This window comes from Coregonus lavaretus, assembly GCF_964263955.1.
Source record: "Coregonus lavaretus genome assembly, chromosome: 11".
Classification (NCBI taxonomy): Eukaryota; Metazoa; Chordata; class Actinopteri; order Salmoniformes; family Salmonidae; genus Coregonus; species Coregonus lavaretus.
The window spans coordinates 44351481-44378522 of NC_139998.1; the positions used below are offsets into that span (position 1 = coordinate 44351481).

Sequence of the window (27042 nt, forward strand, 5' to 3'; positions counted from 1 at the left end):
TACTGGAGGCCCCTTAGACTTCAGTGTTGTGATGCAAAAATCCTAGCACATAGAATTTGAAAAAAAGTTATATTATTCATCCTGATCAGACAATACATGGGACGATATATTGGAGATAATATAAGACAAGTACTGGAAACAATAGAACACCATGAAAAATCAGGGAAACCGGGCCTGGTATTCATAGCTGATTTTGAAAAGGCCTTTGATAAAGTACGACTAGAATTTATATATAAATGCATGGACTATTTTAATTGAGAAGAATCTCTTATACAATGGGTTAATGTTATGTATAGCAACCCCAGGTGTAAAATAGTAAATAATGGATACTTCTCTGAAAGTATTAAACTGTCAAGAGGAGTGAAACAAGGTTGTCCACCATCAACATATCTATTTACTATGGCGATCGAAATGTTAGCTATTAAAATTAGATCCAACAATAATATCAAGAGGCTAGAAATCCAAGGCTTAAAACAAAGGCGTCATTGTACGCTGACGACTCATGTTCTTTTAAATCCGCAATTTGGATCCCTGCACAGCCTCATCGAGGATCTAGACAATTTCTCAAACCTCTGGATTACAACCAAACTATGATAAGTGTATCATATTACATATTGGATCGCTTAAAAACAACTTTTACATCACCATGTAGTTAACCAATAAAATGGTCTGACGGTGAAGTGGACATACTCGGTATTCATATCCCGAAAGAAAGAAACGATCCCACTACAATACATTTTTATAGAAAGTTAGCAAAAATAGATGAGATCTTGCTACCATGGAAAGGACAACACCTGTCTATTTGTGGGAAAATCACCCTGATTAATTATTTAGTCATCTCGCAGTTTACCTATTTACTTATGGTCCTGCCTACACCGAACAACTTGTTTTTTTAATTATATGAGCAAAAGATATTCAACTTTATTTGGAACGGCAAGCCAGACAACATTTAAAAGGGCCGATTTATATAATGAATATGAATTTGAAGGGCTGAAATTATTAAAAGCATTGAACCTCTCACTAAAGGCTTCAGTCATACAAAAGTTGTACTTAAATCCAAACTGGTTTTCCAGCAGATTAGTAAGTATGGCTCACCCAGTGTTGCAAAAATGGTATTTTCCACATTATTCAGACTACAACCTCTCACTTTCGGTTATTTGAAAATGAAATAATCTCCAGAATATCACTATTTTTAAAACAAGCCATAGAAAGCTAGTTGCAATATCTGTTTAATCCACCAGTAAAGACAGAACAAATATTATAGTTAAACTCAAATTGTGGAGTTTTCACACATGCAGCTAACAAAAATATATGGAAATGTCTGATGTGATAAATAAAAAAGTATACCAGTTTAATTTAAGAACCAAAAAATTAACAGCTGCGCCATACAGGTTGCAAAATAGCTGGGAAGAGATTTTCGCTGTGCCGATTCCATTGCACATGGTTTATGAACTGATACACAAAACGGAATCAAAACTCTGCCCAGCTCTGTAGATTTTGTTGTGAAGAGACAGAATCATTAGATCACTTGTTTTGATACTGCCCATATGTAGCTTTTTTTTGGTCGCAGGTTTAGGAATGGCTGAAGAATTGCAACATTTACCTTCATTTACTTAATTAAATAGTACCCGCAAAACACCAGTCTCAACGTCAACAGTGAAGTGGCGACTCTGCGATGCTGACCTTCTAGGCAGAGTTGCAAAGAAAATGTCCAGTGTGTGTTCTTTTGCCCATCTTAATCTTTTATTGGCCAGTCTGAGATATGGCTTTTTCTTTGCAACTCTGAAGGTCAGCATCCCGGAGTCGCCTCTTCACTGCTGACGTTGAGACTGGTGTTTTGCGGGTACTATTTAATGAAGCTGCCAGTTGAGGACCTGTGAGGCGTCTGTTTCTCAAACTAGACACTAATGTATTTGTCCTCTTGCTCAGTTGTGCACAGGGGCCTCCCACTCCTCTTTCTATTCTGGTTAGAGCCAGTTTGGGTTGTTCTGTGAAGGGAGTAGTACACAGCGTTGTACGAGATCTTCAGTTTCTTGGCAATTTCTCGCATGGAATAGCCTTCATTTCTCAGAACAAGAATAGACTGACAAGTTTCAGATGAAAGTTATTTGTTTCTGGCCATTTTGATCCTGTAATCGAACCCACAATTGCTGATGCTCCAGATACTCAACTAGTCTCAAGAAGGCCAGTTTTATTGCTTCTTTAATCAGCACAACAGTTTTCAGCTGTGCTAACTTAATTGCAAAAGGGTTTTCTAATGATCAATTAAGCCTAGCATTATGCCTGGCGAAAACGAAACACTGCATTCCACAGTAAGAACATCATACCAAAGGTCAAGTATGGTGGTGGTGGTGTGATGGTTTGGGGATGCTTTGCTGCCTCAGGACCTGGACGACTTGCCTTAATAGAAGGAACCATGAATTCTGCTCTGTATCAGAGAATTCTACAGGAGAATGTCAGCCCATCCGTCTGTGAGCTGAAGCTGAAGCGCAGCTGGGTCATGCAGCAAGACAATGATCCAAAACACACAATCAAGTCTACATGAAAATAGCTAAAAAGCAACAAATTGGAAGTTTTGGAATAGCCTAGTCAAAGTCCAGACCTAATCCCAATTGAGATGTTGTGGCAGGACTTGAAACGAGCAGTTAATGCTTGAAAACCCACACGTCACTTAGTTAAAGCAGTTCTGCATGGAAGAGTGGGCCAAAATTCCTCCACAGCGACGTGAGAGACTGATCAACAACTACAGGAAGCATTTGGTTGGAGTCATTGCAGCTAAAGGTGGCACAACCAGTTATTGAGTGTAAGGGGGCAATTACTTTTTCACACAGGGGAATTGGGTGTTGCATAACTTTGTTTATGAAATAAATATGTAATTGTGTTATTTGTTCACTTATGTTCCCTTTATCTAATATTAGGTTTTGGTTGAAGTTCTGATAACATTCAGTATCACAAATATGCAAAAGTAGAGAAAATTAGAAAGGGGGCAAATACTTTTTCATAGCACTGTACATTTAAAAACTCAGGTTTTCACAATTCCTGACACTTAATCCTAGTAAAAATTCCCTGTTTTAGGTCAGTTAGGATCACCACTTTATTTTAAGAATGTGAAATGTCAGAATAATTGTAGAGAGAATGATTTATTTCAGCTTTTATTTTCTTTCATCACATTCCCAGTGGATCAGAAGTGTACATACACTCAATTAGTATTTGGTAGCATTGCATTTAAATTGTTTAACTTGGGTCAAACGTTTCAGGTAGCCTTCCACAAGCTTTCCACAATAAGTTGGGTGAATTTTGGCCCATTCCTCCAGACAGTGCTAGTGTAACTGAGTCAGGTTTGCAGGCCTCCTTGCTCGCACATGCTTTTTCAGTTCTGCCCACACATTTTCTATAGGATTGAGGTCAGGCCTTTGTGATGGCCACTCCAATACCTTGACTTTGTTGTCCTTAAGCCATTTTGCCACAACTTTGGAAGTATGCTTGGGTCATTGTCCATTTGGAAGACCCATTTGCGACCAAGCTTTAACTTCCTGACTGATGTCTTGAGATGTTGCTTCAATATATCCACATCATTTTCCTTCCTCATGATGCCATCTATTTTGTGAAGTGCACCAGTCCCTCCTGCAGCAAAGCACCCCCACAGCATGATGCTGCCACCCCCGTGCTTCACGGTTGGGATGGTGTTCTTCAGCTTGCAAGCCACCCTTTTTCCTCCAAACATAACGATGGTCATTATGGCCATACAGTTCTATTTTTGTTTCATCAGACCAGAGGACATCTCTCCAAAAAGTAAGATCTTTGGCTCCATGTGCAGTTGCAAACCGTAGTCTGGCTTTTTTATGGCGGTTTTGGAGCAGTGGCTTCTTCCTTGCTGAGCTGCCTTTCAGGTTATGTCGATATAGGACTCGTTTTACTGTGGATATAGATACTTTTGTACCTGTTTCCTCCAGCCTCTTCACACGGTCCTTTGCTGTTGTTCTGGGATTTATTTGCACTTTCTGCACCAAAGTACATTCATCTCTAGGAGACAGAACTCGTCTCCTTCCTGAGCGGTATGACGGCTGCGTGGTCCCTTGGTGTTTATACTTGCGTACTATTGTACGTACAGGTGAACGTGGTAAATTCAGGCATTTGGAAATTGCTCCCAAGGATGAACCAGACTTGTGTAGGTTTACAAAAAAAATTCTGAGCTCTTGGCTGATTTCTTTTGATTTTCCCATGATGTCAAGCAAAGAGGCACTGAGTTTGAAGGTAGGCCTTGAAATACATCCACAGGTACACCTCCAATTGACTCAAATGATGTCAATTAGCCTATCAGAAGCTTCTAAAGCCATGACATCCTTTTCTGGAATTTTCCAAGCTGTTTAAAAGGCACAGTCAATTTAGAGTATGTAAACTTCTGACCCACTGGAATTGTGATACAGTGAATTATAAGTGAAATAATCTGTCTGTAATCAATTGTTGTAAAAATTACTTGTGTCATGCACAAAGTAGATGTCCTAACCGACTTGCCAAAACTATAGTTTGTTAGCAAGAAATTTGTGGAGTGCTTGAAAAACAAGTTTTAATGTCTCCAACCTAAGTGTATGTAAACTTCAGACTTCAACTGTATGTATAGTGAGGGGGGAAAGTATTTGATCCCCTGCTGATTTTGTACGTTTGCCCACTGACAAAGAAATGATCAGTCTATAATTTTAATGGTAGGTTTATATGAACAGTGAGAGACAGAATAACAAACAAAAAAATCAAGAAAAACGCATGTCGAAAATGTTATAAATTGATTTGCATTTTAATGAGGGAAATAAGTATTTGACCCCTCTGCAAAACATGACTTACTGCTTGGTGGCAAAACCCTTTTTTGCAATCACAGAGGTCAGACGTTTCTTGTAGTTGGCCACCAGGTTTGCACACATCTCAGGAGGGATTTTGTTCCACTCCTCTTTGCTGATCTTCTCCAAGTCATTAAGGTTTCGAGGCTGACGTTTGGCAACTCGAACCTTTAGCTCCCTCCAGATTTTCTATGGGATTAAGGTCTGGAGACTGGCTAGGCCACTCCAGGACCTTAATGTGCTTCTTCTTGAGCCACTCCTTTGTTGCCTTGGCCGTGTGTTTTGGGTCATTGTCATACTGGAATACCCATCCACGACCCATTTTCAACGCCCTGGCTGAGGGAAGGAGGTTCTCACCCAATATTTGACGGTACATGGCCCCGTCCATCGTCCCTTTGATGCGGTGACGTTGTCCTGTTCCCTTAGCAGAAAAACACCCCCAAAGCATAATGTTTCCACCTCCATGTTTGACGGTGGGGATGGTGTTCTTGGGGTCATAGGCAGCATTCCTGCTCCTCCAAACACGGCGAGTTGAGTTGATGCCAAAGAGCTCGATTTTGGTCTCATATGACCACAACACTTTTACCCAGTTCTCCTCTGAATCATTCAGATGTTCATTGGCAAACTTCAGACGGCCCTGTATATGTGCTTTCTTGAGCAGGGGGACCTTGCGGGCGCTGCAGGATTTCAGTCCTTCGCGGCGTAGTGTGTTACCAATTGTTTTCTTGGTGACTATGGTCCCAGCTGGCTTGAGATCGTTGACAAGATCCTCCCGTGTAGTTCTGGGCTGATTCCTCACCGTTCTCATGATCATTGCAACTCCACGAGGTGAGATCTTGCATGGAGCCCCAGGCCGAGGGAGATTGACAGTTCTTTTGTGTTTCTTCCATTTGCGAATAATCGCACCAACTGTTGTCACCTTCTCACCAAGCTGCTTGGCGATGGTCTTGTAGCCCATTCCAGCCTTGTGTAGGTCTACAATCTTGTCCCTGACATCCTTGGAGAGCTCTTTGGTCTTGGCCATGGTGGAGAGTTTGGAATCTGATTGATTGATTGTTTCTGTGGACAGGTGTCTTTTATACAGGTAACAAGTTGAGATTAGGAGCACACCCTTTAAGAGTGTGCTCCTAATCTCAGCTCGTTACCTGTATAAAAGACACCTGGGAGCCAAATACTTATTTCCCTCATTAAAATGCAAATCAATTTATAACATTTGACATGCGTTTTTCTGGATTTTGTTGTTATTCTGTTTCTCACTGTTCAAAATATATACATACATACATACATTCATACAGTGAGGGAAAAAAGGATTTGATCCCCTGCTGATTTTGTACGTTTGCCCACTGACAAAGAAATGATAAGTCTATAATTTGAATGGTAGGTTTATTTGAACAGTGAGAAACAGAATAACAAAAAAAATCCAGAAAAACACATGTCAAAAATGTTATAAATTGATTTGCATTTTAATGAGGGAAATTATATATATATATATATATATATATATATATATATATATATATACATACATACATATATTTGGAAATGATGCAGACAATTACATTGATAGAACCCACAATAAAGAAAGCGGCTCTACCCCTAAAATTTTTTTTTAAACGATTAACTGTGGCTGGCCAGAGATAGGCCATCTATTAAACATTATCATGCATGATGCATTTGCCTACAGCACACACTGCCCTGTTTTTAGACAGTGCCGGCCATTGTTGAGCCACCCATCTACTGAAAAACCAATCTAAGTTTTAAGGGGGAGTACTGAAATAAAAACTCACCACCCACCACAATACTGCAACACTGCAGACTACAGCACTCTACATTTAAAGGATGGAAAATCTATTTTCTGCAGAATATGCAATGCCAAAAGGATGACCTTGCAAAGATAAAGCAACAGCCCTATCATTAGAATGTATTTTGATGCTAACAGACAGCCTTCCCAACACAGGCATTCTAAAATCATCTGTGTCAGCATTTTTGTCTGGAATAACCAAGGTTGTTTCATGAGGGACAAGGACAGATCGAAGTAATGGATTATGGGGGGAATAAACACAAATTAAAGCTGTGAAAATAGTTTAGGCTGTTCCTCACTCGTACTGTACTGGTACACAACGGCACAAGGCGGCAGACATTGTAAAATGGAACTTGACCAAAGAAAGCAATGTTCCTATAAAAAGGAGAGTGCAGTGACACCACAGTCAAGTGAGCCTAATTTATTCTCAAAAAGAATCAAACACTATCATTGTAATCTACAGCATCAGCCACTGCTGCAGTTTATGCACCACCAGTTCAGAGGAATCTACTGAGATTGACAGCTGTAGAATGAGCTGGCAACTAGCAGCACTAGGCTGCGATGTAAACATCAGAGAATAGTGTAAAAAAAAAAAATGTATGGTGAAAGTTAAAAACAAGGCAACAGTAAACATGTCGTCCCCCATGAATGATGCAGCGCCCCCCTTTGGGCCAATTGAGCTATTGCGTGTGACTAACACATTTCAATTCATTACTATAGCTCCCACCTTGGGCCAATCAATGTAATTGTTTGTAAATGCCGGATCTGTATGGCAAGACGCATCATTCACCCAAGTTTGGACAAAATCGGCCAGTGCAGTGTGATGAACTACATTAGTATGGACGAAGAAAGAGCCACAGTCCCCTCACCGATTTCATAGTGGGGGACAACAAAGTATTCTGACTGTAAAATAGGTTGGCAACATTCTTCTAGGCTGCTGACTAATTTATTTTTAAAGTTGCGAAGTACCTCAACTAATTTAAAAGACTAGAGTTTTTTTAATGAACATTCGACTCCTTTGAGTTGCTATGCGTCTATACTTAAAAAATGTTAATTCTTAAACCCTTACCGTGTACTTATGTTTGTCCTCTGTTGTTACATGACTTTGTTTGCTGAAATCCATACTTTTTTATAAAATGTTAATACAATACAACCGACTGTTTCCTCATTGTTGTTGCTCTAAAATGGCTTTTCAGCTCATGTGCCAATTGAATCTCAACTAGGAAACAGTCGGGTTATATTTGATCAATGTTTTTATTACAAAGTATCGATTTCAGCTAACAAAGAAAGGCACGCAACAGAATCACACTACAGTAACGTTTAGCAAAATCGATTTATTTAGCAAGCTAGTTAACAAACTTGTCAGTTGTCAAGGGGCGGCTCCTCCCCCCAAAAAACAAAATCAGATGCGCGTTCAACACGTTTGAATGTATGTTCAGCAGGACAAGGTTTTGGAACGTTCTGATAGAAATGTCATGTAGAACAAACATGCCTCCGACCTATCGGCGCTATTCATGGCATTTCTATCTGCATCGTTTGGCAACTGAACGTGGCAAGTTTTCAGCTAATTCACTTTGCCCAAAACGTAACAGCTAGATAGTTTTATAAGTTTGAAACTGACCAGAAACTCACTTTCGCTAATTCGTGCGTCCCTGCCGCTAGAGAAAAAAAGCTAGCTAGCTAGCCATTATGCCACAGTAAAATACTGGTTGTTTGTAATTATGTTACACAAATAACGTTCGCAAGCTAGCTCGTTAACTAACCATATTTGGCAAATTAAGACAGTTTGAGGTTTAATTATATTCCAAGTGCGAAGCGCTCCTTAGCCAGTAAAGACTTGAACCTGCTTGCCTGGCTACCTAATCTCGCTAGCATATCCATTGCATTGCACTCCCAGGGCCTCGAGCTAGCAATATCGCACCAGCAATGAGACATAGTTACTCATCGCAATAAGACGGGCGACTACTTGAGATGAGTGCATGCTATCCATACCCAGCATCGATGTATTTACCTGTACTGAGGACCCGCACCATGCGTGAATCCATAATAATTGCTTGCAGCCATCTTGGCATCTACTGTACGGTGAGTCGGGGACAGACAGGATCCGCTATCTGTCACGTGTCTGTCATCTACGGTTCGCTCGCACGCTTCGATATTTAAAGGGGCAATTCGCAGTTGAAACAATAACAAAGCGAATTTTCGCCCCTGTTTTGATAAAAAGCTGAGGGATGGGCCTGGTGAAATATTTTATAACCACTCTCAAATTAATAGACAGAGCTATGGATGCAAGGACTGACCACTCATTATATAACAATTACAGTTTTTACCATTCTTTGAGGCCATACAGTTGTTTTCTTTTTTTTTCATTACCATAAAAAAATGGATGTAACAACTGCAGATTGCCATTTTAACTCTAGAGGCGCTGGGACAATGTATTTCATCGTTTAAAACGATAGCTGTACATTTGTACCCTACTCTGTTTACGTGAAATTCTGCTCTAACAGTATCATTTTCTCGATACATTGTTGCAATAATAAACCGCCATGTATGTAGCGTACAGTAACATATGCTACTGAGATCGGGTGGTTTGCATAACCAGGTGCAAAAAGTAGGCTATTAGAGGTATAGAGGTAAGAATCATGCAAATATCCATCCTGAATAGAAGGGTGAAATGTTGTATTTGAAGCCTATTTGTAGCCTATCAGCAGTTTAAATCTGTATAGGCCTATATAGCCTACTGAACATTTATATTCTATTCTGTTTAAAATCTCCAAGCTGTGCAGAGTCCATACTGATACAACCAAACTAGTGGCGAACGAAGCATGTTTTATGGGTCAGACAAGTGCCACATATAAGACCTTCTGGTGTGTCCAACTGGCATTGTTTGGCCGCCTGCCACCACCACTGCTGCCTAGGGCAGAATGCTCCATAGAGTGAAAGTCCACTACTGCAGCTGGGCATAAAAAGGGGAGAAGGGAGAAAGGAGGACAAGAATAGGTGGAGCATAAGCAGCGGAGTGAGAAATGTGTGGATGCCAAGGGGATATGATTGGTGGAGAACTGAAGTGAGAGAGTGAGACTGAATAAGTGAGTGTAGGGGATGGGGTAGTGATGTGTAGAGAGAGAGAGAGAGAGAGAGAGAGATAGGGAGATGCTGTTGCCAGGGAACAGTCGGCATAGAGGACCATTCACAGCAGCTCATGGAGTAAAAACACAAAGAGAGTTGATATATCTGTGTTGTTTTTAGAATAAACAGGCAGATAGGAACAGGAGGAGTATCCCAGTATGGACTGGAGTAAACCAACATGAGCAGAGAGGATAGTACAGTATAACTGCTGAAGAGGAATTGGCACTGATGGACTAGCTATTATGGGATGGAGAGAGGAGGGATTCTCACAAAAGGATTTAGAGTATGATCAGAAATACATGGGCAGAATAGACAACCAGAAACAGTCATAATGATACCAGCATTGATGCCTTCAAATTAAAGGTTTGAGTGGAACTCTAAAGTAGCCTGTCACTTCAGTCTTCACGGCCAGTCTCTTTCACACTCTCCTTCCCCAACAGAGGTGGCCAGGGGGATTTAGGGAACAGAGCTGCCCCCTGTCTTCAGACACCTGCTGCTGCCTGACACAGGGGATGCAGAGAGAAAGTGGGGCGTCTCACTAGACCCATGCATCGACCCTGGTCTGGAGGATTACAATTCCTAGCTGTCCAATCTTTACATCAGTGAGTAAGGAGGGTGGACGCACAGGGACGGACAGACGGACGGAAGAGATTCAAGGGATCTCTTATTGCCCATGTGAGTACTACGGCCGCTCAGACCAGATGCCCTTGCATTCTTCCTCTACTCTCTTTATTACACACTCCTTGTACAGTGTGTGTGTATTAGATGTATAGTAAATGTATAGTAAACCATTTTCTATTACATCAACTCAATAGGATTAAATGATAAAGGAAGACTGTTTCCATTGTATTCTGCTCTTGCATTTTCCTTGCAGATGCAGACTGCACACTACTATAATTCCTCTTCATTTAATCCAATGCCTGGCAGCATACTGAATACCTTCCTGCCTACAGGCATAGTCTCCATTTGTATGCCCTCCAGAAAAGTAGTACCGTCATTTCATTGTCAGTGTATTACCTTAAAGTATTAGGATCCCATAAATATCTGTGCATGAACATTATAGTTAGGGCACAAAACAATCCATAGTGTTTTATAAATGAAAGATGCGGGCAATTGATTACTTTGAGCACCTCTCATGCTAGTGTGTTTTTCGTCTTCCCTCCATAGTGATAACATGCCAGCCCCTTTTCATTTGACGAGTTATAGTTAGGATAGGATACTGTATTACTTCACTAGGCACAGACAGTTGGGTGTAGTAGGGTATGCAAATTATTCTGGTCACACAATAAGGCTCACGGTTGCACACTCAATCGAACTGACATGGAATACAAGCAGCTTCTTTTGTGGGTTATGGCTGGGGTATTCTGCTTTGCCCTTGGGCATAAAGGACACTTCCCTATAACCGCTGAGAGTGTGTGTGGTGTAGAGCCTAACCTACCTAACCACTCCTCTGTATTTGATAATTAATATGATTTTACAAAGACATTATAAAAACATAGTACATCTTACAATGCATTTTAAGTATTGCCGGACAACAACGTATCTCCTTATTTATTTTACTGTGTTCGTGTTGGGTGAATTCTCAGAGTAGATGTTGCCACTTACCCACAGATAGGTACTGTACTTAAGGAGCCCTCCGTCAGTGTATATGTTTCTATAAATATGTCCACAGCTGACCTGGGGAACTTACTGTATGTACCTCAGTACACCCCAGTCAGGCTTCGTTGATTTTCCACATGAGTGAAGAGGTACAAAGAGAGGAGGACTTCAGTTCCATTAAACAACATCGGTCCCATTCTAATGCAATGAACCATACAACCTCAGCAGTAAATATGCTGTGTATCTGACTCTTAATAATATTACAGTACCTCTTTCTTATTCAACACCGTGGATGATGGTAACGAAAACTGAAACCCCACGTTACACTTACAAATTTCTCTTGAAAACAGAATGTCAGTGATTACACTACTGTGCACTGACTTACATGATGTTAACATTTAACACAGCTTGAGCTACCTGGAGGCAGTATTATGATGCTGTAAGCCTGGCACTGTCTCTTTAAACTAGTGGCAGACAGACAGGACAAGCCTGAACACATCAAAAAGGTGGCATCTGAGCTGAGGATTAGTAGCTGAGGAGGAGGGATTCAGAGTTGATTTCTCCTGGACTCTTGGATTCCACCTAGGAAATTCCTTCATTGTGATTGACTTTGAGTGAAGCTGCAAGGGGACCTGAGTCACATGTTCCTCACATGCTACACAGGGAGATACAGTGGCTTGCGAAAGTATTCACGCCCCTTGGCATTTTTCCTATTTTGTTGCCTTACAACCTGGAATTAAAATGGATTGTTGGGGGGTTTGTATCATTTGATTTACACAACATGCCTACCACTTTGAAGATGCAAAATATTTTTTATTGTGAAACAAACAAGAAATAAGACAAAAAAACAGAACTTGAGCGTGCATAACTATTCACCCCCCCCAATACTTTGTAGAGCCACCTTTTGCAGCAATTACAGCTGCAAGTCTCTTGGAGTATGTCTCTATGAACTTGGCACATCTAGCCACTGGGATTTTTGCCCATTCTTCAAGGCAAAACTGCTCCAGCTCCTTCAAGTTGGATGGGTTCCGCTGGTGTACAGCAATCTTTAAGTCATACCACAGATTCTCAATTGGATTGAGTTCTGGGCTTTGACTAGGCCATTCCAAGACATTTAAAGGTTTCCCCTTAAACCACTCAAGTGTTGCTTTAGCAGTATGCTTAGGGTCATTGTCCTGCTGCAAGGTGAACCTCCGTTCCAGTCTCAAATCTCTGGAAGACTGAAGCAGGTTTCCCTCAAGAATCTCCCTGTATTTAGCGCCATCCATCATTCCTTCAATTCTGACCAGTTTCCCAGTCCCTGCCGATGAAAAACATTGGGGTGATGAGAGGTGTTGGGTTTGCGCCAGACATAGCGTTTTCCTTGATGGACAAAAAGCTAAATTTTAGTCTCATCTGACCAGAGTACCTTCCAACATACAGTGGGGGGAAAAAAGTATTTAGTCAGCCACCAATTGTGCAAGTTCTCCCACTTAAAAAGATGAGAGAGGCCTGTAATTTTCATCATAGGTACACGTCAACTATGACAGACAAATTGAGAATTTTTTTCTCCAGAAAATCACATTGTAGGATTTTTAATGAATTTATTTGCAAATTGTGGTGGAAAATAAGTATTTGGTCACCTACAAACAAGCAAGATTTCTGGCTCTCACAGACCTGTAACTTCTTCTTTAAGAGGCTCATCTGTCCTCCACTCGTTACCTGTATTAATGGCACCTGTTTGAACTTGTTATCAGTATAAAAGACACCTGTCCACAACCTCAAACAGTCAACTCCAAACTCCACTATGGCCAAGACCAAAGAGCTGTCAAAGGACACCAGAAACAAAATTGTAGACCTGCACCAGGCTGGGAAGACTGAATCTGCAATAGGTAAGCAGCTTGGTTTGAAGAAATCAACTGTGGGAGCAATTATTAGGAAATGGAAGACATACAAGACCACTGATAATCTCCCTCGATCTGGGGCTCCACGCAAGATCTCACCCCGTGGGGTCAAAATGATCACATGAACGGTGAGCAAAAATCCCAGAACCACACGGGGGGACCTAGTGAATGACCTGCAGAGAGCTGGGACCAAAGTAACAAAGCCTACCATCAGTAACACACTACGCCGCCAGGGACTCAAATCCTGCAGTGCCAGACGTGTCCCCCTGCTTAAGCCAGTACATGTCCAGGCCCGTCTGAAGTTTGCTAGAGTGCATTTGGATGATCCAGAAGAGGATTGGGAGAATGTCATATGGTCAGATGAAACCAAAATATAACTTTTTTGGTAAAAACTCAACTCGTCGTGTTTGGAGGACAAAGAATGCTGAGTTGCATCCAAAGAACACCATACCTACTGTGAAGCATGGGGGTGGAAACATCATGCTTTGGGGCTGTTTTTCTGCAAAGGGACCAGGACGACTGATCCGTGTAAAGGAAAGAATGAATGGGGCCATGTATCGTGAGATTTTGAGTGAAAACCTCCTTCCATCAGCAAGGGCATTGAAGATGAAACGTGGCTGGGTCTTTCAGCATGACAATGATCCCAAACACACCGCCCGGGCAACGAAGGAGTGGCTTCGTAAGAAGCATTTCAAGGTCCTGGAGTGGCCTAGCCAGTCTCCAGATCTCAACCCCATAGAAAATCTTTGGAGGGAGTTGAAAGTCCGTGTTGCCCAGCGACAGCCCCAAAACATCACTGCTCTAGAGGAGATCTGCATGGAGGAATGGGCCAAAATACCAGCAACAGTGTGTGAAAACCTTGTGAAGACTTACAGAAAACGTTTGACCTGTGTCATTGCCAACAAAGGGTATATAACAAAGTATTGAGAAACTTTTGTTATTGACCAAATACTTATTTTCCACCATAATTTGCAAATAAATTCATAAAAAATCCTACAATGTGATTTTCTGGATTTCTTTTTCTCATTTTGTCTGTCATAGTTGACGTGTACCTATGATGAAAATTACAGGCCTCTCTCATCTTTTTAAGTGGGAGAACTTGCACAATTGGTGGCTGACTAAATACTTTTTTTCCACACTGTAGGTACACGTACACGTCAACTGTGACAGACAAATTGAGAGAAAAAAATCCAGAAAATCACATTGTAGGATTTTTAATGAATTTATTTGCAAATTATGGTGGAAAATAAGTATTTGGTCACCTACAAACAAGCAAGATTTCTGGCTCTCACAGACCTGTAACTTCTTCTTTAAGAGGCTCCTCTGTCCTCCACTCGTTACCTGTATTAATGGCACCTGTTTGAACTTGTTATCAGTATAAAAGACACCTGTCCACAACCTCAAACAGTCACACTCCAAACTCCACTATGGCCAAGACCAAAGAGCTGTCAAAGGACACCAGAAACAAAATTGTAGACCTGCACCAGGCTGGGAAGACTGAATCTGCAATAGGTAAGCAGCTTGGTTTGAAGAAATCAACTGTGGGAGCAATTATTAGGAAATGGAAGACATACAAGACCACTGATAATCTCCCTCGATCTGGGGCTCCACGCAAGATCTCACCCCGTGGGGTCAAAATGATCACATGAATGGTGAGCAAAAATCCCAGAACCACACGGGGGGACCTAGTGAATGACCTGCAGAGAGCTGGGACCAAAGTAACAAAGCCTACCATCAGTAACACACTACGCCGCCAGGGACTCAAATCCTGCAGTGCCAGACGTGTCCCCCTGCTTAAGCCAGTACATGTCCAGGCCCGTCTGAAGTTTGCTAGAGTGCATTCCTCCAGAAGAGGATTGGGAGAATGTCATATGGTCAGATGAAACCAAAATAGAACTTTTTTGGTAAAAACTCAACTCGTCGTGTTTGGAGGACAAAGAATGCTGAGTTGCATCCAAAGAACACCATACCTACTGTGAAGCATGGGGGTGGAAACATCATGCTTTGGGGCTGTTTTTCTGCAAAGGGACCAGGACGACTGATCCGTGTAAAGGAAAGAATGAATGGGGCCAAAATTACAGGCCTCTCTCATCTTTTTAAGTAGGAGAACTTGCACAATTGGTGGCTGACTAAATACTTTTTTCCCCCACTGTATATACTGAGATCATGTGACAGATCATGTGACACTTAGATTGCACACAGGTGGACTTTATTTAACTAATTATGTGACTTCTGAATTTTTTTGCAACAAGTTATTTTTTTCATTCCACTTCACCAATTTTGACTATTTTGTGTATGTCCATTACTTATAATCCAAATAAAAATCCATTTAAATTACAGGTTGTAATGCAACAAAATAGGAAAAACGCCAAGGGTGATGAATACTTTTGCAAGGCATTGTAAACGCCCCGTGGCCTGGATTCAGCCTCTCAATTGAAATGATAAATACTGATAAATGAAATAAAAATCCTAATAACTGTACCATTGTTCCTTTTGTACAAACTCATTCTCTGTGTTACACAAAACATGGGTTTATTGAAGTTTCCATTTGCACTTCATACCTGAGGATTGGTTTGATTTGGTTTGAGGTAATTTGATAATACTATTAATAGTAGTGATGGTGATCAGTGATCACTATAATTGTGATGTTGCACTTTTCCAAAGCTCAAAGTGCTCCATTGTAACAGGTTGATTATTGATTATTGTTGGTCAGTTAATTATGCATGGTCTGTCTCTGTCTGTGTGCCGCAGGCCCCTCTCCTCCCCTTCATGGAATGAGGCGACACAGAGGCGACTCTAAGAATGGATAACATGGAGTATAAAGATGAGTGGCAGGATGATGACTTCCCCAGGTGGGTGTCAGATGACTTTGATGATGCTGTACTTTACAGGGTCCTTATTACTGTGTATCAAGTATTGTAATAACTCACCGTTACATTGTATTTATGGCAGTAATCCAACGGTACGTACAGTATACTTGGCCTAAAGTGTAACCGCAAGGATTACAATTAAGCAATAAGGCCTGAGGGGGTATGGCTCCCGAGTGGCGCAGTGGTCTGAGGCCCTGCATCTCAGTGCATCTCAGTGCTAGAGGCGTCATTACAGACCCTGGTTCGATTCCACGCTGTATCACAATCCGGCAGTGTATCACAATTGGCCCAGCGCCGTCCGGGTTTGGCCGGGGTAGTTAAATAGAGGTTATATAAAAATAATATGGCCAATATACCACGGCTAAGGGCTGTTCTTAGAAATGACACAACGCAGAGTGCCGGTATACAGACCTTGGTATATTGGCCATATACCACAAACCAGAGGTGCCTTATTGCTATTTGATACCATGGCATTGTTGAATACTTGTTTCTGATTGGCTTGAAGGGCATTCTAGAGCGTACAGCATATTTGCACGGTAGAATTAAATGGCTATAGTTCATTCTTACATGTTCTATATTTGAGTTGCTTTTGTAAGCAAAAGTCTTATTGAAAACATTATTGTCACTGTTGAATTTAGATTTTCATAATGGCAAGCTGGTGGTTTGGTTAGCTAAACTAGCAAGTTTGTTTGTTTGGTTACCACGGCAACTACTGTAGCTCTATAGTAAACTTTCTAGCTACTTCAGTGGATGTTGAACACATTTCTACCAGCAAATAAACACATTTCTAGTGACAAATATGTTCAATTATAGCCATGGTATAAAAGGGATAATCAACTCGGGGCTCTATGCATTCTCTGGAAAATAATGGAACTCTGAGGAAGGTCAGTTCCACTCCGCTAGCACGTCGTGGAACACACCTTCCACGTCGTTCATAGAACACATAGCCCCTAGTTGATTATCCCTTACATAAACTGGTTATCAAGATAATTAGTACAGTAAACAAGTAATTTTGTGTCAGCCAATCAGCATTCAGGGCTCAAACACCCCGGTTTATAATTAAGCAATAAGGCCCGAGGGGGTGAGTTTTAAGGCCAATATACTATGGCTAAGGGCTGTTCTTAAGCACGACGCAACGCAGAGTACCTGGACACAGCCCTTAGCCGTGGTACTGTATGTTGGCCATATATCACAAACCCCAGAGGTGCCTTATTGCTATTATAAACTGGTTACCAATGTAATTAGAGCAGTAAAAATAACTGTTTTGTCACACCCGTGGTATATGGACTGATATGCCATGGCTATCAGCCAATCAGCATTCAGTGCTCGAACCACCCAGTTTATAATATTTGTTATGTTATGGCAAGAATAATCACACAGTTTAAAAAAAAGACACTTTAGAATGCTACTGTGTGGGTTTTTTTAAACACCTGGGCATCGGTACTGAGGAGATGTGATGGTTGGGTGGCATTTCATCACAACTGGTAGATGACAATGACTCATGTTTGCAGTGATGTTTGTTGTTGAATTATTATAATCAGCTTCAGCTAAATGTGCTTGAGGATTTCCTAGTGGGCTAGCCCTGTGCAGCTGGTCTAATTATAGCCTGGAATACCCAGCAGATACCCCCCATCTACTGAAATCAACCTTCTCTGAAATTGCAATAGTTATATGGCAATAATATGTGCTGTAAACATTCACAAACACTGCATTGATAAAGATTAATTGGCCTCCAAGAACTGAAGAATTACGAAGAGGACTTGATTTAGGCATGATATCTCCCTTTATTGTCACTATGAGATGCAGGGAGATCAGATACTTGCTCTGTAGGAGAGAGAGAGAGAGCATCCTGACACCAGGCAGCATCTTTCTTGCTCTCCATCTGCAGCCTTGTCTCATAGACTAGACGTAACATAGTAAATGTAAATCCGGGACAAGCAAATGAGTATGATATGTTAGGTTTGGTATGGTTACATAAGACAGAAGGTTACTTAAAGCAAAAACAAAAGTGAGTGGTTGGTCGGGGTGGATGGGTGGACGTATAACGCAAACGTCTAGCAACCCAAAGGTTGAGTATTCGAATCTCATCACGGACAACTTGAGCATTTTAGCAACTTTGCAACTACTTACTACTTTTTAGCTACTTTGCAACTACTTATCATGTTAGCTAACCTTCCCCTAATCTTAACCATTTAACCAAACCCTAACCTTAACCCCTAACCCTAATCCCTAGCCTGGCTAATGTTAATCACCTAGCTAACATTAGCATTAGTCATCTAGCCACCTAACTAATGTTAGCCACAACAAATTGGATATCGTAACATATCATAAGTTTAGCAAATTCGTAACATATTGTAAAAATTGAAATTCGTAACATATCATACTAAATGAATGATGGACATCCACAAATTAATACATACCATACGAAACGTAACATATCAAACTAATTGGAGTGTGCCAGATTTACTTTTACTATGTTGCGTCTACCTCTGAGTCCAGGTTGCCATCTGAGGGAGCGCAGGGAGCAGGTGCAGCTCTCATTAAGTGGCGATGGGCTATGTCATGTGACGCAGCCACGAGTCAAAAACACAGCATCACGAGGAAAATGGTGGCAGTTCAGCTATAGGGAAGAGGAGGAGCAGGAGGAGGAAGAGAAAAGCAGCAGCTCTGAAGGATGATGTGCCTGAGGCTCCCTATAATCTACTGAGATAAGGGAATGAATAATATTATAGGATCTAGGGCTGTGAAGTAAATTACTTGCCTGGAAATCATCTTTGAAATCATCCTTCTCCTTTTTCATAAGGTAAACTCTTATGATATTTTAGCCCTCGTCATTTTAGGAGAAGAATATGGCCTGACTGCTTGACATTTGGGATTATAATACCCTTTGTTAGACATCAATCCTATTTCATTTCTTCTTCATGGGTTTCATTTTGTGTTGGAAAATGGTTATTGAACAATGGAAGCTTGCCAGTAGTGATAGCAGTAGTCTGTCTTCAGGGACGCTAGGTCGGACACCATGCAGAGTAACGGATGCTCTTGTCATTTGTTATTGCCAGTCATGTTGTTTTGGCAACACTCTGTTATGAACTGTCTGTCCACCCTGGGATGTTAAGATGAAAGGATGTCTTCGGCTTATGCAGCAAGGCACAGTGGGACTGTATACCTTATATTTCCTCATTACCTCTTGGTATGTAGTAGTTGTTGTTTCCCCCTGTATTATACCCTTCATTCCCCTCATCCTTCTTGTCGTCCTCATTGTTTCACATTACAATAGGTGACAAGGGAAATTACACCTCGTGTTAAGGGGTAACCTAGCAGTGTGTCTGCCTCCCTGTACAGAGAATAGTTTTTTTTATTTTTTATTAACATACCACCGCCTCTCCCTCCCTCCCTCATCTCATCATGGCAGGGCTACAATCTAAAGAGTTCCCTGGGGAGCTGATAATAACCACCCAGCCTCTCTCTCTGTGCTACCTTTGTGGTGCTGAGCCAGGTCACTGACAACCCCACTGACATGATTGCTGGCTTATGTTAATTTTTCACCATCTGCAATGATGTGATACTGTACTAGTGTGCTTCCAGGACTATTTGGGGTTTGGTTTATTTGAATCAGTTTGACTGGCTGGCTTTAGAGTTTGGTCATGTCATGCTATTGTGTGTGGCTGTGGCTCTGTTGATTTTCAGACCACTTCCTGAGGACGGTGACATGGAGTCATCCTGTGGTCTCACCGATGACAGAGCCTGTGAGTAACATTAAAAGAATATGTGACTGGCATTTGGTAGCTCAATTAACTTACACTACATGGCCAAAAGTATGTGGACACCTGCTCGTCGAACATCTCATTCCAAAATCATGGGCATTAATATGGAGGTCCCCCCTTTGCTGCTATAACAGCCTCCAGTCTTCTAGGAAGGCTTTCCACTAGATACTGGAACATTGCTGCGGGACTTGCTTCCATTCAGCCTCAAGAGCATTAGTGAGGTCGGCCACTGATGTTGGGCGATTAGGCCTGGCTCGCAGTCGGCATTCCAATTAATCCCAAAGGTGTTCGATGTGGTTGAGGTCAGGGCTCTGTGCAGGCCAGTCGAGTTCTTCCACATCGATCTCTACAAACCATTTCTGTATGGACCTCGCTTTGTGCATGGGGGCATTGTCATGCTGAAACAGGAAAGGGCCTTCCCCAAACTGTTGCCACAAAGTTGGAAGTAAAGAATCGTCTAGAATGTCATTGTATGCTGTAGTGTTATGATTTCCCTTCACTGGAACTAAGGTACCTAGCCCAACCATGAAAATCAGCCCCAGACCATTATTCCTCCTCCACCAAACTTTAGAGTTGTACTATGCATTGGGGCAGGTAGCGTTCTCCTGGCATCCGCCAAACCCAGATTCGTCCGTCGGACTGCCAGATGGTGAAGTGTAGTGAGTGTTGCAACCGATGACAGACTATTTTTATGCGCTACGCGCTTCAGCACACGCCGGTCCCATTCTGTGAGCTTGTGTGGCCTACCACTTCGCGGCTGAGACATTGTTGCTCCTAGACATTTCCACTTCACAATAACAGCACTTACAGTTGACCGGGGCAGCTCTAGCAGGGCAGAAATTTGAAGAACTGACTTGTTGGAAAGGTGGCATCCTTTCAATTGCCACGTTGAAAGTCACTAAGAAAATTCTACTGCCAATGTTTGTTTATGGAGATTGCATAGCTGTGTGTTCGATTTTATACATCTGTCAGCAATGGGTGTGGCTGAAATAGCCGAATCCACTAATTTGAAGGGGTGTCCACATACTTTTGTATGTATAGTGTAAGTAACTTCAGCAATATTACTTTATGACTAGCCTGCTGTTTTGTGTATGTGGGGGAATAACAGGGCATTATCTAATTGTCATATTTTGCTGATGATTGTTAAATTGTAAAAAAGCCAATAAATATATTGTTAAAAATATATATTACTTTATGACAATAAGCCTTGACAACACACTGATGCTTGAAATCTTTTTTTTACACATGCTACTTCATAAACCCTTCAACTGTGAATTCAACTGGATGTTATGTGTGTACACTACCAGTTACTAAGAGTCTCACCACCTCTGCCGCAGCTCCCCCCAACTCTCTGAATGTTGGTGGAGGTGGCGGAGGTGGAGTAGTGTCCACCCATCGCAAGCTGCGTACGTTAGTGGCCCCGGATATCAACCTGTCCCTGGACCACAGCGAGGGTTCCCTGCTGTCTGACGACTTCCTGGATACGCCCGACGACCTGGACATCAACGTGGACGACATCGACACCCCCGACGACAACGACTCTCTGGAGTTCATCACCAATGGCAATGAGCTGGAGTGGGAAGGTGAGTAGGGCTCATGGGGCGTGGATTAATGGTAGCCCTGGTTGCCAGCCTGGTAGCCCTGGTTGCCAGCCTGGTAGCCCTGGTGCCAGCCTGGTAGCCAGTCTTTCTGCTTCAGACAACCTGTTGTTTGGTTAAATGTAGCTAGCGCAGAAACGGTCTGGCACCCACTTCGGCTAGATAAATAGCTGCGTATGTACACTAATGTTTAAGTCCACAGCTAAACAGCACGAAAGCTAAGATACTGAAGAGAAATACAAAGATGGATGACATAAAATAAGTCAATTTTGTCTCACTCATACAAATACATTAGCTTCACATTGTGGCATAAACACCTTTCAACTTTCCACTATGTATGTCCAGATGATACACCGGTTGCCAACGCCAAAGCGGGGCCTGGTGACGGAGAGGAGGAAGACTGTGCTGATGGGACGGGGGGTAACGGGCGCCTGTGGAGGACAGTGATCATCGGGGAGCAGGAGCACCGTATTGACATGCAGGTCATCAGGCCGTATCTCCGTGTCATCACCCATGGGGGTCAGTGTCCAGCCAACAGCATCCAGCCAGAGCTATAGATACTGTATACAAAGTTAAACTAATTAGAATTGAATTATCATGGAACTTTCTCTGCCAACATGGTGCCAATTATTACATCTCAAACTGAGTTTATGTCTGTAAATGTTTGTACATCCAACATAGTGACACCAACGGGATGAACTAACAGGCCATGCCAACTCTCACTCTCTACTCTCCTCCTGCAGGTTACTATGGTGAGGGTCTGAATGCCATCATAGTGTTCTCAGCCTGCTACCTGCCGGACAGCAGCTGTGCAGATTATCACTACATCATGGAGAACCTCTTCCTGTGAGTAACTGTGTTATTTATTTATGACGAGGCACCCATCAGAAAGCCTCGCTATGTAGTGATATTTTAAACTAGGTTATCATGCACAATATGCTATTGATTGCTGGATTGAAAATTTACGCTGCCAGAAAATATAACCTGATTTGAGATTTCTTTAGTGCTTGCAATGGCAGCAATAAAATGAACCTCAATCTTTTTCCCTTCTCAGGTATGTGGTTAGCAGTCTAGAAATGCTGGTGGCTGAGGACTATTTGATCATCTACATGAATGGAGCCACACCGCGGGGCAAGATGCCAGGCATAGGATGGCTAAAGAAATGCTATCAGATGATTGATAGGAGGTAAGGATATTTATATCTTATACTAACTACTAAACGACAGCTTGTTTAATGCGATTGTTCATGCTGTTGACATAGGATGGACGTGCATGACATAAACGTCAACTGAGTTTCAGAAAAGTTCATGGAGAGTAATTGTGCTTGTCACTGCTACTGGCAGTCAATGGGAAAGGGACTGACTCATCCTAAGCCTCTTGATAGATTCTTCCAGCACAATGGGACGTCTGTATTTCCTTATTTCAACTGCCGGCAGGTAACCTAGCGGTTAAGAGCATTGGGCCAGTAACCGAAAGGTTGCTGGTTCGAATCCCTGAGCCGACTAGGTGAAAAATCTGTCGACGTGCCCTTGAGCAAGACACTTAACCATAATTGCTCTGCATAAGAGCGTCTGCTAAATGACTAAACTGCAATAACTGCTTATTTCTGTTGTCTCTGTAGGCTCAGGAAGAACCTAAAGTCTCTGGTCATTGCCCACCCCACCTGGTTCATCCGCACTGTGCTGGCCATATCCAGGCCCTTCATCAGGTGACCACACAACACAACGACACATTAATAACACAGTTAAATACTACATATCGTCACTGTGACTGACAATTTATAGTTGTAAACACAACATCAATGTAACTTGTTGTTGTATCCTGTTATTTGCAGTGTGAAGTTTATGAATAAGATCCAGTATGTGCACAGTCTGGACGAGCTGGCAGAGATAGTCCCCATGGAACATGTGCAAGTCCCAGAATGTGTGGTGCAGTAAGTATCATCAACCACCTTAGGGAGTAACTGAGCTGAAGACTTGACTCCCACTATCATTCACTGACTTGCAGTGATTTGCAATTTTGCTGGAGTAAAATGTGTAGACTAATAAATTATGTGAACTTGCAAGCGAATAATTATTCCCTCAGTGAATAGACGTGGATGCCTGGCAGAGACTTTGAGGCACTAAATAAGTCATAGAAGAATTTCAAATAGGAATTGATATGTTAATTGTGTTATTCTCAGCCAAGATAGGATCTGTATTCCAACTTGAAAAGGACTTGGATAGGAATAGGGATCGTATGATTTCTTTCTTTTTACAGATTTGAGGAGGAGAGGATCAATGCTCGGAAAGAAAGGTAAAATACATTTACGTCTTATTTTTTTTATCGAATTAATCAGTCAGATATGCTTATACTCAATCGATTCAGGGGTGACCAATGCTGTAGCCTCAGTCAGTTCATTCATCAAGCTTTTATTCAGTAGGTACAGATGTAGGATCTTAATTCCATCCAGTTTGCTACAGAAGGAAAATTATCCTGCAGCAACAGGAAATGTGCATTATAATTAATGGACATTTTTGTAGGGGAAAATCATGTCTGACATTTCAAAGTGGAAATTACGAACTTCCGAAGCCTTTTTAAACCTCAAATACACTACAAGTTTTACATTTCCTGCAGGGTGATCAAATGAAGATCCTACATCTGTATTGTGTCCCTCTGCCTGTACAGGATGGAGCAGGAACAGCGGCAGCAGGCAAACCCACAGGAGTCTTCTTCAGCCAAGGCAGAGAGGTAGGGAGTAGACAGTTACACTACAATGGCCTGTGCGTGATAGCCGAATATTGTATCGACCAGGGATCTTTAACCCCCTCTTCAGCCTGCATGCACAGTAGCTCTCCAGGACCAGGGTTGGAGATCCCTGGTATAGACCAAGCAGTAGTCAACATGTCCATATGGTCAAGCAATAGTTCCTCTCACTAGCAATATAGAAGGGATTGATGGGGATAATGTTACAGAAACATGTTTATTCATACTCCTGTCATTTGCAGGCCCAAGTCAATGATCGCAGAGCAAGGAATCTGAAAAGGACCTGTTCCTCTTTATTCATCTCATGGTAAGTACACAACACTCCACTGCTCTTCTCATAGGGACCACAAGGTGGCACTGCATTCATAAATACACTACATTGTCCGTACGGTATTCAATGGCAGCCTTTGGCAGGAGCCAGGCCGGCCCATAGAGATCCTATTAAATTAGTTCTAAGATATAATTCTGTGGTCAGGCCGTTAAACCACTTAAACAGATGTTTAACCACCAGCCCCATTTGAACGTCTACTGTTATGTAATGTCCACCTGCTCAGCTCTTTAAGAATCAGACCCTGTCAGTCCACAGTGCTATTATAAAGGAATGCTCTGTCAAGTGCATACAGCCAGGCCTGATGAGTGGACGTGTGAAGAGTGTGTGTCTCACTGTGTCATCATGGGACTTTCAGGGGTCAAGGGGTCAGGCATGTTGCAGCCCCACTCATTTTTCAATAAGGCCAGCTGTATTGAATGAACTGCTCAGTGAAGCTAGTCTGCCGTGTTGAAAAGTGTGTTCTTGTACAAGTTGTTTTAAATCATTAGTCTACTTCTTAATGACGGTGTCTTTTTTACTCTGTGCAGTTGCTGAAAGAAGTTTGAGCATGAAAACAATGTTTTATAAGAAGCAAGATGAAGGCCAACAAGTCTAAGAATACTTCATAATTTATCAATATCAAGCTGAAGAAAGAATAATGATTTTTCCATTGATGTGAACCGACCTGACCCCCAGCACACACACACACTCCTCTGAAGATCTTAGGTTGCGACTGATTCCATCAGGACATTCCAAGGAAGGCACAGTCCCCACAGGTACTCTCGCTGTTACAAAGATAGTAGAACTCCTGAGTGGCGCAGTGGTCTAAGGCACTGCATCGCAGTGCTAACTGTGCCACTAGAGATCCTGGTTCGAATCCAGGCTCTGTCGCAGCCGGCCGCGACCGGGAGACTCATGGGCGGCGCACAATTGGCCCAGCGTCGTCTAGGGTAGGGGAGGGAATGGCCGGCAGGGATGTAGCTCAGTTGATAGAGCATGGCGTTTGCAACGCCAGGGTTGTGGGTTCGATTCCCACGGGGGGCCAGTATAAAAAAATAAAAAATATGTAATCACTAACTGTAAGTCGCTCTGGATAAGAGCGTCTGCTAAATGACTAAAATGTAAATGTAAACTCCATATGTTACTTAATTTTTACGACCGCTTGAAGCAGTTACTTTTGAACCCCCAGGTTCCCACCATGAGTTTTGTATCCATTTCAAATATAGATACCAGTGCGACAGCGAGATCCCTTTGCATAAGACAAGAATATTGAAGAAAATGTTCCAAAGGACATTTTAAGAAAAACATCAATATTGTAGAACATTTTCCACAGGACATATTGTAACTGGTGTAAGCTGTCAGTAGCAGGCAGGCAACCAGACCTGTTACAGTTTGATGTGTTGGAGGCTCTTGTGGGGTCCATGGTAAACTAGACTTGAGTATGTTACTGTATGCTGAGAGGAGGATCTGATCAGAGAAGAACAGGGAAGGAGGAAGATAGTCAAGCAATGCTTCCTAGAGAGCTCAGCATTGGTGTGTGCTGTGTCATAATAAATTATTTCACCCATTAGCGCTATGCTACTCCTTGTGTAGACCAGAATGCTTTGCGAGACATCAGATGCCTTCACCTTTGCTTTGTTTTTGCCTCATAATGTCTCCTTAAACAGGCCTTCTTTTTAATCTGCTGCGTTGCATAAATCATTTTGATGGCATTGTTCGATATTCCTAGATTGGTCTGGGGATCATTCAGTGCCCAACCAACTGATGTGCCGCACGAATTCTGTCTGTACATGAATATGAAGGCACACTGAAAGTAAGACCAGCAAGACATTTGCTGTTTTTGACTGTAATGACGGGGACTGCATTTAAATTACTTTAGTCATTCATGTTGTGATTTAATCATATAATTTTTGCATCATGCTTTGTTTTTGGTGCAGTCAAAGCATGTCAACATGTTGCCAGCCTGTAATGTGTTCCTTCAGATGTCCTATAAGATAATGGACCAGCTGTAAATCTGCTATTCGATACTCACCTAATGGATGGTAGAGGGGAGGTAGTGTTAGAGTTTTTATTTTTGTAAGAATTACAAACATTATGTATTGCCAGTGTAATGTAAGTGTTGTTTTGCACTATTGAATTTGATTGTCATTAAATGGTGAGCATATAATCTATCTGCATATATTTGGGGACAGGTTGGCTTCCTAATACTGTATGTAACTCAAGATGGATTTTTGTGTGTTATTCACATTTTTGTGCATTTAGTACAGTGAGGGGGAAAAAGTATTTGATCCCCTGCTGATTTTGTACGTTTGCCCACTGACAAAGACATGATCAGTCTATAATTTTAATGATAGGTTTATTTGAATAGTGAGAGACAGAATAACAACAACAAAATCCAGAAAAACGCATGTACATTTTTTTATAAATTGATTTGCATTTTAATGAGGGAAATAAGTATTTGACCCCCTCTCAATCAGAAAGTTCGATTCCCACGAGGGGCCAGTATGAAAGAAA

At 41.9% G+C, this 27042-nt stretch overlaps 2 protein-coding genes across 3 annotated transcripts in view; one reads left to right on the plus strand and one right to left on the minus strand.

Annotated features, from left to right (window-relative positions):
- The window catches only part of LOC311136956 (zinc finger RNA-binding protein-like), a 28256-nt gene extending 19538 nt beyond the window's left edge, over positions 1 to 8718 (minus strand). For both annotated transcript variants that reach the window (XM_084171290.1, XM_084171289.1), the window contains exon 1: positions 8645 to 8718. In XM_084171290.1, the coding sequence (XP_084027416.1) occupies positions 8645 to 8697 (53 nt within the window). In that variant the 5' untranslated portion in view covers positions 8698 to 8718. The remainder of the gene's footprint in view (positions 1 to 8644) is intronic.
- Positions 8719 to 9801: 1083 nt separating this feature from the next.
- Positions 9802 to 26693, plus strand: LOC311136891 (caytaxin-like). Its single transcript, XM_084171205.1, has 13 exons — positions 9802 to 10434; positions 15993 to 16093; positions 19799 to 19857; positions 21213 to 21458; positions 21819 to 21992; positions 22217 to 22319; positions 22528 to 22659; positions 23095 to 23181; positions 23308 to 23406; positions 23733 to 23768; positions 24141 to 24203; positions 24461 to 24525; positions 25077 to 26693. Exons 2-12 carry the CDS (start codon positions 16044 to 16046, stop codon positions 24492 to 24494), a joined length of 1083 nt encoding a protein of 360 aa, XP_084027331.1. The 5' UTR covers positions 9802 to 10434; positions 15993 to 16043; the 3' UTR covers positions 24495 to 24525; positions 25077 to 26693.
- Positions 26694 to 27042: the final 349 nt, after the last annotated feature.